This window comes from Stomoxys calcitrans, chromosome 1 (genome assembly GCF_963082655.1).
Source record: "Stomoxys calcitrans chromosome 1, idStoCalc2.1, whole genome shotgun sequence".
Classification (NCBI taxonomy): domain Eukaryota; kingdom Metazoa; phylum Arthropoda; class Insecta; order Diptera; family Muscidae; genus Stomoxys; species Stomoxys calcitrans.
The window spans coordinates 153,023,288-153,038,220 of record NC_081552.1 but is presented as its reverse complement, the minus strand read 5'-3'; the positions used below and the strand labels follow the sequence as shown (position 1 = coordinate 153,038,220).

General features: G+C 39.0%; 1 protein-coding gene across 4 annotated transcripts in view; it reads right to left on the bottom strand.

Moving 5' to 3' along the window:
* Nucleotides 1-14,933, bottom strand: part of LOC106093129 (protein rhomboid) — a 430,079-nt gene that overhangs the window by 47,087 nt on the left and 368,059 nt on the right. For all 4 annotated transcript variants that reach the window (XM_059360528.1, XM_059360525.1, XM_059360527.1 and 1 more), the window contains exon 3: nucleotides 5,986-6,765. In XM_059360528.1, coding sequence (XP_059216511.1) covers nucleotides 5,986-6,408 — 423 coding nt within the window. In that variant the 5' untranslated portion in view covers nucleotides 6,409-6,765. The remainder of the gene's footprint in view (nucleotides 1-5,985; nucleotides 6,766-14,933) is intronic.

Sequence of the window (14,933 nt, the reverse complement as noted above, 5' to 3'; positions counted from 1 at the left end):
AATAAATCCGACTTTTATGGGCCCAAGACCTCAAATCAAGAGATCGGTCTACAAGGCAGGTATATCCAAATAAGGACCGATCTGCGCCAAACTGAAGAAGGATGTTGAATGGCCTAACACAACTCAATGTCCTAAATTTCAGCGAAATCGGACAAAAATGCGAGTTTTATGAGCCTTAAGATCTTGGGCTCATCGAGAGATGGAACCATATAACAGTTATATCCAAATCTGGACAGATCTGGGCCAAACTGAAGAAGGATGTTGAGAGGCCCAACTCAACTAACTGTCACAACTCTCAGCAAAGTCGGGTAGTAAATGTGGCTGTTATGGGCCTAAGACCTTAAATCGGCAGATCAGTCTATTTGGGGGCTATATCAAGATATAGTCCGATATAGCACTTCTTCAATTTTAGCTGCCTGTCGACAAAAAGAATCTGTGCAAAGTTTCAGCTCGATATCTTCATTTTAAAAGACAGTAGCGTGATTTCAACAGGCAGACGGACGAACAAACATGGCTAGATCATCTTAGATTTCTACGACGATCAAGAATATATATATTTTATAGGGTCGAAAATAGATATTTCGACGTGTTGGAAAAGGAATGACAAAATGAATATATCCCCATCCTTTGGTGGTGGGTATAAAAATATAATTAAAAACCAACTACTGTTGAAAAGACCATGTAAAAGCGTTCTATGTTTGGCCTGACCGAATCTTATATACCCTGCGCCATCGATCGCATTTGTCTAGTTCTTTTCTCGGTATCTCTTTTTAGGTCAACTAAGGATAAAACAAGTAAAAGCGTGCTAAGTTCGGCCGGGCCGAATATTATATACCCTCCACCATGGATCGCATTTATCGAGTTCTTTTCCCGGCATCTCTTCTTAGGCCAAAAAAAGGATATAAGAAAAGATTTGCTCTGCTATTAGAGCGATATTAAGATATGGTCCGGTTTGGACCACAATTAAATTATATTTATGTTGGAGACCTGTGTAAAATGTCAGCCAATTCGAATAAGAATTGCGCTCTTTGTGGGCTCAAGAAGTAAAATAGAGAGATCGATTTATATGGGAGCTGCATCGGGCTATAGACCGATCCAGACCATAATAAACACGTATGTTAATGGTCATGAGAGAATCCGTCGTACAAAATTTCAGGCAAATCGGATAATAATTGCGACCTCTGGAGGTCAAGATCCCAGATCGGTTTATATGTCAGCTATATCAGGTTATGAACCGATTAGAACCATACTTGGCACAGTTGTTGGATATAATAACGAAACACGTCGTGCAAAATATTATTCCCATCGGATAAGAATTGCGCACTATAGAGGCTCAACAAGTCAAGACCCCAGATCGGTTTATATGACAGCTATATCAGGTTATGAATCGATTAGAACCATATTTGGCACAGTTGTTGGATATCATAACAAAATACTACGTGCCAAAATTCATTCAAATTGGATAAGAATTGCGCCCTCTAGAGGCTCAAGAAGTCAAGACCCAAGATCGGTTTATATGACAGCTACATAAGGTTATGGACCGATTTGAACCATACTTGGCACAGTTGTTGGATATAATAATGGAACACGTCGTGCAAAATTTCATCCCAATCGGATAAGAATTGCGCACTCTAGAGGCTCAAGAAGTCAAGACCCAAGATCGGTTTATATGGCAGCTATATCAAAACATGGACCGATATGGCCCATTTACAATACCAACCGACCTACACTAATAAGAAGTATTTGTGCAAAATTTCAAGCGGCTAGCTTTACTCCTTCGGAAGTTAGCGTGCTTTCGACAGACAGACGGACGGACATGGCTAGATCGACATAAAATTTCACGACGATCAAGAATATATATACTTTATGGGGTCTAAGACGAATATTTCGAGTAGTTACAATCAGAATGACGAAATTAGTATACCCCCCATCTTATGGTGGAGGGTATAAAAATAATTGCTTTGATATTGGAGCTAAATCAAATTATTGTCCTATTCGGAGCATAATTGAATTGAATTTTGGAGACCAAAGTAGAAGTCATTGTGTACAATTTCAGCCAATTCGAATAAAACGTTCGCCCTTAGTAGTAGAAGTAAACTTGGAAGATCGGTGTAATTGGGAGCTGTATCAGGGTATAAACCAATTCAGACCATATTTAACACGTATGTTGAAGGTCGTGGAGAAGCCGATGTACAAAATTTCAACCGATTGGGATAATAATTGCGCCCTCTTAAGGCTTAAGAAGTCAAGATCCCAGATCGGTTTATACGGCAAATTTATCAGGTTATGAACGGGTTTGAACCATACTTAAAACATGCAGTTGGAAGTCATAACGAAACACGTCATTCAAAATTTCAGCCTAATCTAATAAGAATTGCGCCCTCTAGAAGCTCAAGAAGTCAAGACAGCTATGTCAGGGTATGGACCGATTTAAACCATAAATTGCACAATTGTTAGAAGTCATAACGGAACACGCCATGCAAAATTTGAGCCAAATCTGTTTAGAATTGCGCCCTCTAGAAGCTCAAGAAGTCAATATCCCAGAACCATTTATATGGCAGCTATATCAAACCATGGACCGATATGGACCATTTACAACCCTGACCTACACTAATGAAAAGTATTTGTGCGAAATTTTAAGCGGCTAGCGTTATTCTTTCGAAAATTAGCGTGCTATCAATAGATAGACGGACGGACGGACATTGCTAGATTGACTTAAAATGTCATACCTATCAGGAATATGTATTTTATGGGGTCTTAGACGAACATTTCGGGGAGTTACAAACAAAATGACGCAATTGCAAATAAAATAAAATGACCCCCATTCTATGATGGAGGTTATAAAAACATCGAATGGAGCGAATATTGATAGTTTGCCAGGTTTAAAGTAAGTCCAGTTTGTACGTATGGCTGTAATGTTTGATGGATGGTGACGCATAAAGCGATACAAGTGATTCATTTAGATAGGGTAAATGGGTTTGCCTTGAGATTCATGACTGGGGCTTAGGGCACTGCTGCGACAAGATCACTGGAGGTTATGATGGGAATCTAGCCAGTCGGTTTGTTTAGAAAGGAGTCGGCAACACAACCTGCTTAGGAGAAGTTCAGAAGTCAGACATACCCGTATACTAGTCAACGCATTGAACAATCTGCAGACAGACTTACAAATTGGAAAGGAAACAGCCATTCCGACAGAATGGCTGAAGGCTCGGATTAGGCTTGCGCAAATTAATATAAAAGGTGATTTTTAAGCTATTATGATTTTGGCAACACTGGTTAAACAACTCTCGCACGTTTCATGTTTTGTTTCACTGTCTACTATCTTCAGTTCTATAATAAAACCATGAATCGTCTTACAAACGAACAACGCTTGCAAATTACTGAATTTTGTTATCAAAATAAGTGCACTGTTAAGAAAGTTTATCGCGCGCTCCTCTCATTGAGCTACAAAGCTTATTTTTGGTTCAATGGGTACGTAAATAAGCGGAGATGTCAATTTTGGAGTGAAGATCAGCCAGAAGCATTGCAAGAGCTAACAATGAATCCAAAAGAAAGTCACAGTTTTGTGCGGTTAATGGGGTGGTGGCATCATTGGGCCGTACTTCTACAAAGATGGTGCGAATCGTAACATAAATGTGAATGGTGAGCGTTACCGTGAGATGATATTCAACATTTTTTTTTGCCCAAAATGCAAGAGCTTGACTTGTACGATATGTAGTTTCAACAAGACGCAGCACAGGTAACAATGGACTTATTGAGAGGCGAGCTCGGTGAACATTTTATATACGTTCGGAACCAGTCAATTGGGCATCTCGATCGTGCGATTTAACACCTTTAGACTATTTTTTGTGGAGCTATGTTAAAGCTCATGTGTATACAGACAAGCCCGCTTCATTTGTCGCATTGGAAGACAAAATTGAAGCATTTATTCATGAGATACCGGCAGAAATGTTGGAAAGAGAATGCCAGAATTGGACTAAGCGGATGGACTTTTGAGGCGCAGTCACGGTCAACATTTGCATGAAATAATCTTCAAACATTAAATTATATGGACCGTTCTATCGATTTCAATAAACATTTTATGCATTTTTCTGAATTTTATGTGTTCATTTTAACTCTCCTATAGCTCTTAAAAATCACCTTTTACATACAGATGGATCTAACATGGAGAGTTGGACCGGTTGTGGCATATATTGTGGTGAACTTGACATTAACTCCTCTTGGCGAATGCGTTATAAGTGCAGCTTCTTCTAGGCGGAAGTCTTTATGATAACTAGGGCAGCGTAGATTGGGCTATCCAGAGGATTCAGATGATCTGACATCTATATTTACAGCGATAGCCAAGCAGATTTGAAGGCTTTAATTGGCACGAGTATAAGATCTAAAGTGTTGGGTCATTTTAGAGAGGTTTTAAATTATCCACAGGGCTTCCTGGACATAAGGATATTTTAGGGAACAAAAAACGGATATGCTTGCGAGATCGAGTGTAAACCTTGCCCATGTGTCAATCCCACCACTTTCGAAAAATTTTCATGGAATTAAGGAGCGCTATAAGGACACGTGACTTTCGCATATAACAGAAACCACCACTTAGGTGGGGGCACAATGCCATGAACCAACTTCGGGGAGTTGTATTGATAACAATTTAGGATTTTGTATGTAGCACGGAATTCCTAACTTAAAATTTTCTTTTTATACCCTCCACCATAAGAGGGGGGGTATACTAATTTCGTCATTCTGTTTGTAACTACTCGAAATATTCGTCTGAGACCCCATAAAGTATATATATTCTTGATCGTCGCGAAATTTTATGTCGATCTAGCCATGTCCGTCCGTCTGCCCGTCAAATTAAGGTTTTGTGCCCATAAAAGGGGCATTATTGTCCGATGTCGCCGAAATTTGGGACAGTGAGTTAAGTAAAGCCCCTTGATATACTTCTGCAATATGGCACAGATCGGTCCAGATTTGGATAAAGCTGCCATATAGACCGATCTCTCGATGTAATGTTTTGGGCCCATAAAAAGCGCATTTATAATCCGATTTAACCGAAATTTGACACAGTGACTTATGTTGGGCTTTTCGACATCCATGCTGTACATGGTTCAGATCGGTTTATTTTTTGATATAGCTACTAAAAAGACCAATATTTTGTTATACACAATTGAACAATGACTTGTACTTATTAGTATTTGGTCTAAATCGGAACATATTTCGATATAACTGCTATGGGACATAAGGTATGCAATTTTCACCGGATTTTGATGGAAGGTGATTTACATATATAGCCGAGGTGGTAGGTATCCAAAGTTCGGCCCGGCCGAACTTAACGCGTTTTTACTTGTTGGAGGTTACTTTTTAGTTTTTGGGGGGCACAACAGGCCGATTACTGGCTTAGGTGTATGTTCACATTAGCAATGGGGCGGATTAATATCTGCACCCTCTTTTCAACCAAATCTAACCTATAACGGCGGAAAAACAGCCGGATGTGATCAAACAAAGCTTTTGTGGGGCGAACGCTCAAGTCGAACATAGATAGTCTGTTGTAAATGGAGAAGGGTCATCTAAGTATGGTTATCGGAATTATAACAGGACATAAACTTATGTATGCCTCGTATTGGCATTAGGATTGATGACAACTGTCCGTGGTGTCATGATATCGGCAGGACAGATTCCTCGTTGTTTATCAATGTCCTGCTTTATGTCAAAGTAGAAACAGGATACTGGGGTTTGGGTAGATTAAAGATCGTAACGGTGCTTATTCTGGCCACCGTGGATGTCTATACGACTGAGGTTTTGCCACCATCCTCCGCCAACCTTACCTAACCTAGTTCAAGCTTTTAAATAACCTCAACTGTAGCCCTGTGGTAACCTTTTTTGCCTGCTGTAACAGATTTATATTCGTCGTGTTGCAAATGGCTTCAACACAAATTGATATGTAAAACTACAGTCTACCGTAAGACTTCTTGCAAATCTGAGTATACTTACCTCTAGTAATGATATGAAGATTATAAATACTGGAGGTGGCCACCAACGTTTCTGGTCCGCCAAATATTTCCCATCAGCAGTTGCTTCGCCGCTCAGGCCGGCTGACGTAATTGGTAAAAATGAAAATTTCATTGGCAACTCATAACAATGGACGGAGTGTGTGCAATAAAGACCCTGTGATGCACATACCGCATTATCCTCCCCAATGCCGCAGTCACATTTGACATTCAAGACTATGGCAGCTTCCAGAGGCGGTTTGTTTGATTGTATCTGTGATTTATTCGATGTCCGAGTAATGTAGGCTGACAACTCATTTGAAATGTCTAAGCGAGTTGGAGCCTGTGATTCATTCGGCTCTGCCCTGACAACCAGCATATCCGGTGGATTTCCTTGAGATATCATAGCAACGCACAAGTCCCCCATTTAATCTTTGTACAAGCATGCCGGGGGATTCGATGCTATTTCTGACGAGTAGGATGATCTCTACATGTCTTCCTTTGGGCGAAAGCGCACAGAACAACTCTTTATGCGTTTAATGCAGGAATGCTGTCTGGGTGTCGGTGTTCAAACTAAATGGAGGAACTTTCATTTACTCTGAGGCCTGTTCGATTGTGACAGTGACACTGTTCCAATGTCTGGTAATGCTTCTGTAGCCGCAGGCGTTGTTGATATAGCGGCGCTCTAAAATGGCACTGTGTCACGTTGAAATGCTGTTGCATGCCACCTCAACTACATGTGGACATGTACAATCTTAGCCCCTTTGCCAACATCTCATTTATGCTAGAAATAGAATCGAGAAAAAAGAAAAGAAAGAAGCAAACATTATAATTACGTCTCACTTAAAGCATTGAAGATAACTGAAGGGTGTGCACAACGAAACCGTAAACCCGAATAAAATTTACTTTGCCCATTGCTTAAACAACCGTCAAGATAGTTTAATAAAGATCAAATAAAGTGATTTCGATATCCATACAAAATTTGTAACAAATAAAAATTATTATATCCTCCACCTAGGGATGGGTGTGTTTTTATTTCGCCATACCGTTTGTAACACCTTGAAATATTCGTCCAAGACCCCATAAAATATGTGTCTTCTTGATCGTCATCGAACAAATGTTCTATCATAGCCAATTAAAAAGTAAAGCATTCTTGATTGTCGTGACATTTTAAGTCGATTTAGCCATGTTCGTCCGTCTGTCTGTCGAAACCGCGCTAGCTTTCCAAGGAATAAAGCTAGGCGCTTGAAATTTTGGACAAAAAACTTCCTATTTGTGTAGGACGGTTGGGATTGTAATGGGTCGTATCGGTCCATGCTTTGATATATCTCCCATTCTTGAGCCTATAGAGAGCGTAATTCTCATACCATTTGGCTGAAATTTTATTAATGGCATTCAACAGATGTGTTCAGTATGGTCCGCATCGGTCCAAAACCTGATATAGCTCCCATATAAAATGACCTACTTCTACTATGGTCTTCAACTTCCAAACTAAGTGTGGCCCGAATCGGTCCATAACCTGATATAGCTCCAACAGCATAGCAATACTTATCTATTTTCCTCTGTTTGCCTACAAAAAGATACCCGGCAAAGAACTTGACTAAGGCGATCCATTGTGGAGAGTACATAAAATTCGACCAGACCGAACTTTTCACGATTTTGATTGTGGCGTTTAACTATGATCATATCGAAGATTAGGTTGGTACGCGACTACCAACCTCGCTTTATTCAGAGAACTTGGGTCCATTTTTGTTAGGCCTTAAAGAAGGTAGAAGAGAAAGTGCAAATGAAGAAAACCAGATAAGCACGCACAACAAAATGAAACAAGACAGCAAAAATGTCAGAAACAATAAACTAACTCACAAGTCAAGAAGAAGAAACTATCGCCGGTGAGAGTGTGATCCCGTCAGCCAATTTAGGCCTCTACAGAACTCCAGAAGCACAAGAGGACTAATTGCCTGGAGGGAATCCAGGAAAGGAAATAGTTGTTCACCCTTTAGCCTCACAATTGCGGGCAGTGACACAAAAGGTGCGCGACCGTCTCCAAATCCTCTTCGTCATCACACATCAATCAGAAGTCTGCCTCTTCTTGCCTCCAGGGCGATGTCAAAGACCTGACGTTGCAATGACCAGCCCGAAGTAATGCTTTCTCAGCCCCAGAATAAGCAACGTCCTATTTCGGGCAATACTTGGCCACAGAGTCTTTGACATCCTAAAACCTACAGCCCAGGCCTTATTCGCACGGTCACCGTAGAAGGGGGATGGAGAAGAAGCTCGCATTGTGGAGTGCTCACTGATTGCGTAACAAGATTTTTAGCAGTCAGCGATCCATTTCTGACCAGCTCGTCGGCCTCTCAGTTCCACAACACACACCTTGAAGGCCCGTGACCCAACAGAGCCTGACAGCCTTTCCCATGGTTCGGATAAGCTCTTCTAACCAGTCTCCACCCCACATGACCTGACAGAGCTGGATGCTCTGTTCAGCGCCGTCTGACTGTCCACGAATATCTTGACAGTCTGATAGGACCACCGCTCCCGCATCGACATCGTTTACAGCGCTCTCAGGGCGGTGAAGACTTCCACCAGAAATACGCTGCACCGCTAAGAAGATTCTCTGATTCCAAGGATTTCAATGAAGATCCCTGCTCCAGTGCTTCATATAATTTAGAGCCATCCTTGTATACAGAGGATCCTAATCAGGGCGGGGTGCTCTCGACCCACAGATTCATTTTCGGGAAAAGGACATCTAACCCAAGGTTTAAAATCAATCGCGCCGCATATAGCACGCCGCTACGCCGCATCTGACTCCCCCTGAATACATGAAACCTTAAAGTTTGAGGAGCGCAATATACCTGACTCCCGCAGTCTCAACAAAAATTTTGGCACAAATAAACACTCCCCCTTCAAAAAAGAGGGCTACAATTTTAATAAAAGAATAGGTGTTTTTTTACTGTCAAACATCTTCAGTTTGGTCTATTATTTAACCATGAATCGTCTTAGAAACGAACAAATTATTGAATTTTATTATCAAATGCGTGCTCTGTTAAGAAAGTTCATCGCGCTTCATTGTGTTCAGCAACGAAGTCCATGTTGGGCTCAATGGGTACGTAAATAAGCAGAATTGCCGATTTTGGAGTGAAGATCAGAAGATCAACTGTTTTTGCCCAAAATGCAAGAGCTTCACATGTATGACATGTGCTTTCAACAAGACTGTGCCACATGCCACACATAACGCGTAACAATGGACCTATTGAGAGTCGAGTTCGATGAACATTGTATTTCACGTTCCGGACCGGTCAATTGGGAGCCTAGATTGTGCGATTTAACGCCTTTGGACTATTTTTTGTGGGACTATGTTAAAGCTCATGTCTATACAGACAAGCCCGTTTCGATTGACGCAGTGGAGGACAGCATTGAATCATTTATTCGGGAGATACCAGCCGAATTGTTAGAAACAGTATGCCAAAGTTGGACTTAGTGGATGGACCATTTGAGGCGCAGTCACGGTCAAAATTTGCATGAAATAATCTTCAAACATTAAATTATATGGACCGTTCTATCGATTCAAATAAAGATGTGATACAGTTTTCTTCATTTTATGTGTTTTTTATTTGAAAAACTTTCCTATAGCTCTTAATAAATAACCCTGTAAAATATTAGGAGTTATTTTGACTGATGTTATTTAACTTCTTTCATAAAATGTGCAAATTGTAAAATATTAGAAGAAAATTACGAAAATGCTTCTAAAATTGAACGATAAGATAGAATATAAAAATTATTGGAATATTTATGACCTTTTTGAGCTGTTTGAAAACAGCAGAAAATGTTTGCTGTTTCAGCAAAAAATCACAGCTGTCCATTTACAGTGGACTTTCTGCTGTTACAGGAAAAATTGTAGCTGTTTTACTTGCAATTTTTTCTAAGTGTACTAAAACCGTCAATACAACTTCCAACAGATGCACAGAATCATGTGCGTACCATGGGAGTACCATCTACCACTAAACAAAAACACATGCATTGGGAAAAGTACAGGTAATAGACGGGGTTTCCGAGAGTGGTTAATGTGGTATTTGTATCATAGAGTCGTTTTCGCAAGAAATACGACACAAATGCAACATACCGACGTAGGACCTTTGAAACCGTCACACCTAATGTGGTTGAGAAGTCTTCTAACCAAAGACGAAACGTGTTCCATAGTGGTTGCTGTATGTTGCGATCTCTGGTTATCCTTTTCCTTTTGCAAAGAAAATCTCTCCAAAAACAAAAATTATTTCAACAAGTAAGGACGGGCTTAAGTTGGGCGAAGCCTACCTTTTAATAACCTACACCACATTGGACATGCAGGCTAAGTCGTCGAATTTAAAATTTTCTTATAAATGGCATGTAGAATTTCGATCAAAATCCGCACATATTGTACTCGTAGGAGTCATAGAGTAAATAGTTGTGTAAATTTTTGTGATGATCGATTGATCGATCATTGATTGATGATCGACAAATGCGTTCGCAAAGGCCATAAAAGTGAAAATCGGCAGATCCATATATATGGGAGCTATATCTAAAACTGATCAAATTTCTATGAAATTCGTCAGTCATCAGAATAGTTATAAGAGAAACCTTCGTGCAAAATTTTCTGAACCGATTTCTATTAAATTCAATAGCAATACCGGGAGTCATAAGCGAATCCTTTGTGACAATTTTCGTGTGAATCGACAAATGACCAAATTATTGATATACTGGTCCAAATCAAACGAACATATGTATCTAAATCTGAACCGATTTCTATGAAATTCGCCAATAATGTCGAGACTTATAAGAGAAACCTTCGTGCAAAATTTCGTGAAAATCGTATTACAAATGACGATATAATTGCAATTTTAGTCCAAATTGGACAAACACATATATGTGAGCTATATCCAATTCTGAACAGATTTTTTCCAATATCAATAGGTTCCGTCTCTAGGCCCAAGAAAATGCTTGTGCCAAATTTGAAGACGATCGGATGAAAATTGCGACCAATACTTTGTACACAAATTAACATGGACAGACAGACGGACATAGCTAAATCGAATCAGAAAGTGATTCTGAGTCGATCGCAATACTTATCAATGGGTCTATCTCTCTTCCTTCTGGGTGTTACAAGCAAATGCACTAAGTTATAATACCCTGTACCACAGTACTGGTGTAGGGTATAGCAAGGCAACAATTCATCATACATTAATATTCGGTTTTTATACCTACACCACTACTGTAGTACAGGCTATTATAAGTTGGTGCATTTGTTTGTAACACCGAAAAGGAAGAGAGATTGATAAGTACACCGATCTACTCAGAATCACTTTCTGACTCGATTTAGCTATGACCGTCTGCCTGTCCAAGTTAATACAAACTACAGGTCGCAATTTTCATCCGAATTTCGCAAAAAAAAATCGGTTCAGATTTTAATATATCTCCCATATATATGTTCGTCCGATTTGCAGTAATAATGCAATAAAATTGTCGTTTGTTAACCGATTATCTTGAAATTTGGTAGAAATGATTTTCTATTTACTCTCAACATTAATGGCGAATTTTATAGAAATCAGTTCAGATTTAGGTATAGCTCTTATATATATATCGCCCGATTTTCACACCTAAACCCACTGCAATCGCATTTATTTATTTATTATATCTTACCAAAATTTTGTACAACGCTTTCTTGGGCGATTTTCACAATATCTACAATGTTTATATCGCCCTATTTTCACTCCAAGAGCCATTGCAAGCGCATTTATTGGCCAATCTTCTCGACGACTACCAAAATATCTGAGTTTGGTGAAATCAGTTCAGATTTAGATATAGCTTCGATATGTATGTTCCTCAGATTTTGGGTAATTTCCAATAATTTTGGCATTTATCAACCGTATTTAATACAGTTTGAAGATATTTGTTTAAAATTTGAAAATGATTGTTCAATAACGCATCCGAAAACATCCGCCGAGGTCCATCAAAATTGGTTCCGAATTAGATATAGCTCCCACTTTGTACTTTTAGGGTAGGTGTTAAATATTATACAGTCGGCACTACCACATGAATATTGAGAAATAATAATTCAAAATTCTGTAGGATATGCCTTATTTTGTATCACTCGTGATAAGTGATTTGTCATAGTTTTAAGCATTTTTGAAAGTATTCCATATGGATTTATTCCATTCTTTCCGCTGTCTTTTTATACACACCACCGAAGGATGGGGGTATATTCATTTTGTCATTCCGTTTGCAACACATCGAAATATCCATTTCCGACCCCATAAAGTATATATATTCTTGATCAGCGTAAAAACCTAAGACGATCTAGACATGTCCATCCGTCTGTCTGTTGAAATCACGCTACAGTCTTTAAAAATAGAGATATTGAGCTGAAACTTTGCACAAATTCTTTTTTTGTCCATAAGCAGGTTAAGTTCGAAGATTAGCTAAATCGGACCATATCTTGATATAGCACCCATATAGACCGATCCGCCGATTTAGGGTCTTAGGCCCATAAATGCAATATTTATTATTCGATTTTGCTGAAATTTGGGACAGTGAGTAGTGTTAGACCCCTCGACATCCTTCGTCAAATTTGCCCAGATGGGTCCAGATTTGGATATAGCTGCCATATAGACCGACCCCCCAACTTATGGTCTTAGGCCCATCAAAGCCACATTTATTATCCGATTTTGCTGAAATTTGGGACAGTGATGTTGAGTTATGTTAAGTCCCTTGACATACTTCTGCAATAATGCACAGATCTGTACAGATTTGGATATAGCTGCCATATAGACCGATCCTCCGATTTAGGGTCATAAACCAATAAAAGCCGCATTTACTATCCGATTTTTCTGAATTTTGGGACAGAAAGTTGTCTTAGGACCCTCGATATCTTTCTTCAATTTGGCCCTGATCGGTTCAGATTTGGATAAAGCTACCATGTTGACCATTATCTCGATTTAAAGTCTTAGCCCCATATTAGGCGCATTTATAATCCGATTGCACTGAAATTTGACACAGTGCCTTATGTTAAGCTTCTCGACATCCGTGTCATATATGGATCAGATCGGTTTATTTTTAGACATAGCTACTAAAATGACTAATATTTTGTTATACACAATTGAACATTGACTTGTACTTATTAGTGTTTTGTCCAAATCGGAACATATTTCGATATAATTGCTATGGGACATAAGGTATGCAATTTTCACCGGATTTTGATGAAAGGTGGTTTACATATATGCCCGAGGTAGTGGGTATCCAAAGTTCGGCCCGGTCGAACTTAACGCGTTTTTACTTGTTATAATTTGTCATTATTACATGGTGTCATTGTCTTTATATTACGACATCTAATTTTATCTAATTAGATACTATTTGCCCCAAACATATCTGATGGCAGATATAATTGGATCTGAACATTTAAATTTTTGTTACTCAAGTAGATAAAATTTCTACTTACACACTTGAATGAAAATATTTTGAAAATATTTTGTTTAGCTTACTGTTTTGGATTTTAAGAGGCAAATAAAACAAGAAAAAAGGCATTAAATTCGGCCTGGCCGAACTTTGGATACCCACCACATCAGGTATATATGTAAACCACTTTTCGTCATAATCCGGTGAAAAATGCATAATTTATGCTCTCATAGTTGCTTTATCGAAATATGGTCCGATTTGGACCAAATTCGACATGGATATTGAGTGATCCAATAAGTGCAAGTCATTGTTCAATTTTGAAGAACAAAATATTGGTCTTTTTGGTAGTCATTTCCAAAAATATAGATCGAGCTGAACCATATACGACACGGATGTCAAAAAGCCTTACATAAATCACTGTATCAAATGTCAGCGATATCGGGTTATAAATATACCTTTCATTGGGCCACGACTTCAAATCGAGTCGGTCTACATTCAAATTCAAACCGATCTGTGCCAAATTCAACAGGGATGTTGAAGAGCCTAAACCAACTCATAATTCCAAATTTCGGCGAAACCGGACAATAAATACGCCTTTTATGGGCCCAATGCCTAAAATCGAGAGATCGGTCTGTATGACAGACATATCCAAATCTGGACCGATCTAGGCCATATTGAAGAGGGAGGTCGACTGGCCTAACACAACTCACTGTCCCAAATTTCTGCAATATCGGAAAATAAATGTGGCTTTTATGGACCTATAATCCTGAATCGGCGGATCGGTCTAAATGGGGGCTATATCAAGATATAGTCCGTCTTCAAGTCCATCTTCAAACTTAACCTGGTTTTGGACAAAAAAGAATCTGTGCAAAGTTTCAGCTCAATATCTCTGTTTTTAAAGACTGTAGCGTGATTTCAACAGACAGACGGACGGATATGGCCAGATCGTCTTAGATTTTTACGCTGATCAAGAATATATATATTTTATAGGGTCGAAAATGGATACTTCGATGTGTTGCAAACGGAATGACAAAATGAATATACCCCCATCCTTCCGTGTTGGATATAATTAAACGGATGCAAATAAGGGGTAGATGAGTTGATTCTTTTTTCTTGCATGAAAAGCACAAGGAATCAATAGTGAATAATCAAAGCAAAAAGGTATAAAGAATTTGAATTTTGGATGAATTTTTGACTCACAAAACATTACAAAATACCGAATATTTATGACATTCACCGTATACATCAACAAAAACCGAAGACCCGGGTCCACATAGTCACTTTCAAATTCGCACGACAAATGTCGTTACAGTAATTGGCTCAAGGTTAATTCAAATTACAAATAAAAATGTGGAAATGCACAATGTCGCACCTTAGGCAGGCACGAAACATTCAGCACTAATAGACCATTTCCTTTGCAAAACTTATTTGCCTATTGCAATTTATAACAGGCTTAGAATGTTTCAAAAATGATCGAGGGAGACAATTAGTACAGAAACCATACTGTTAAAAATGCTGTAGCACATT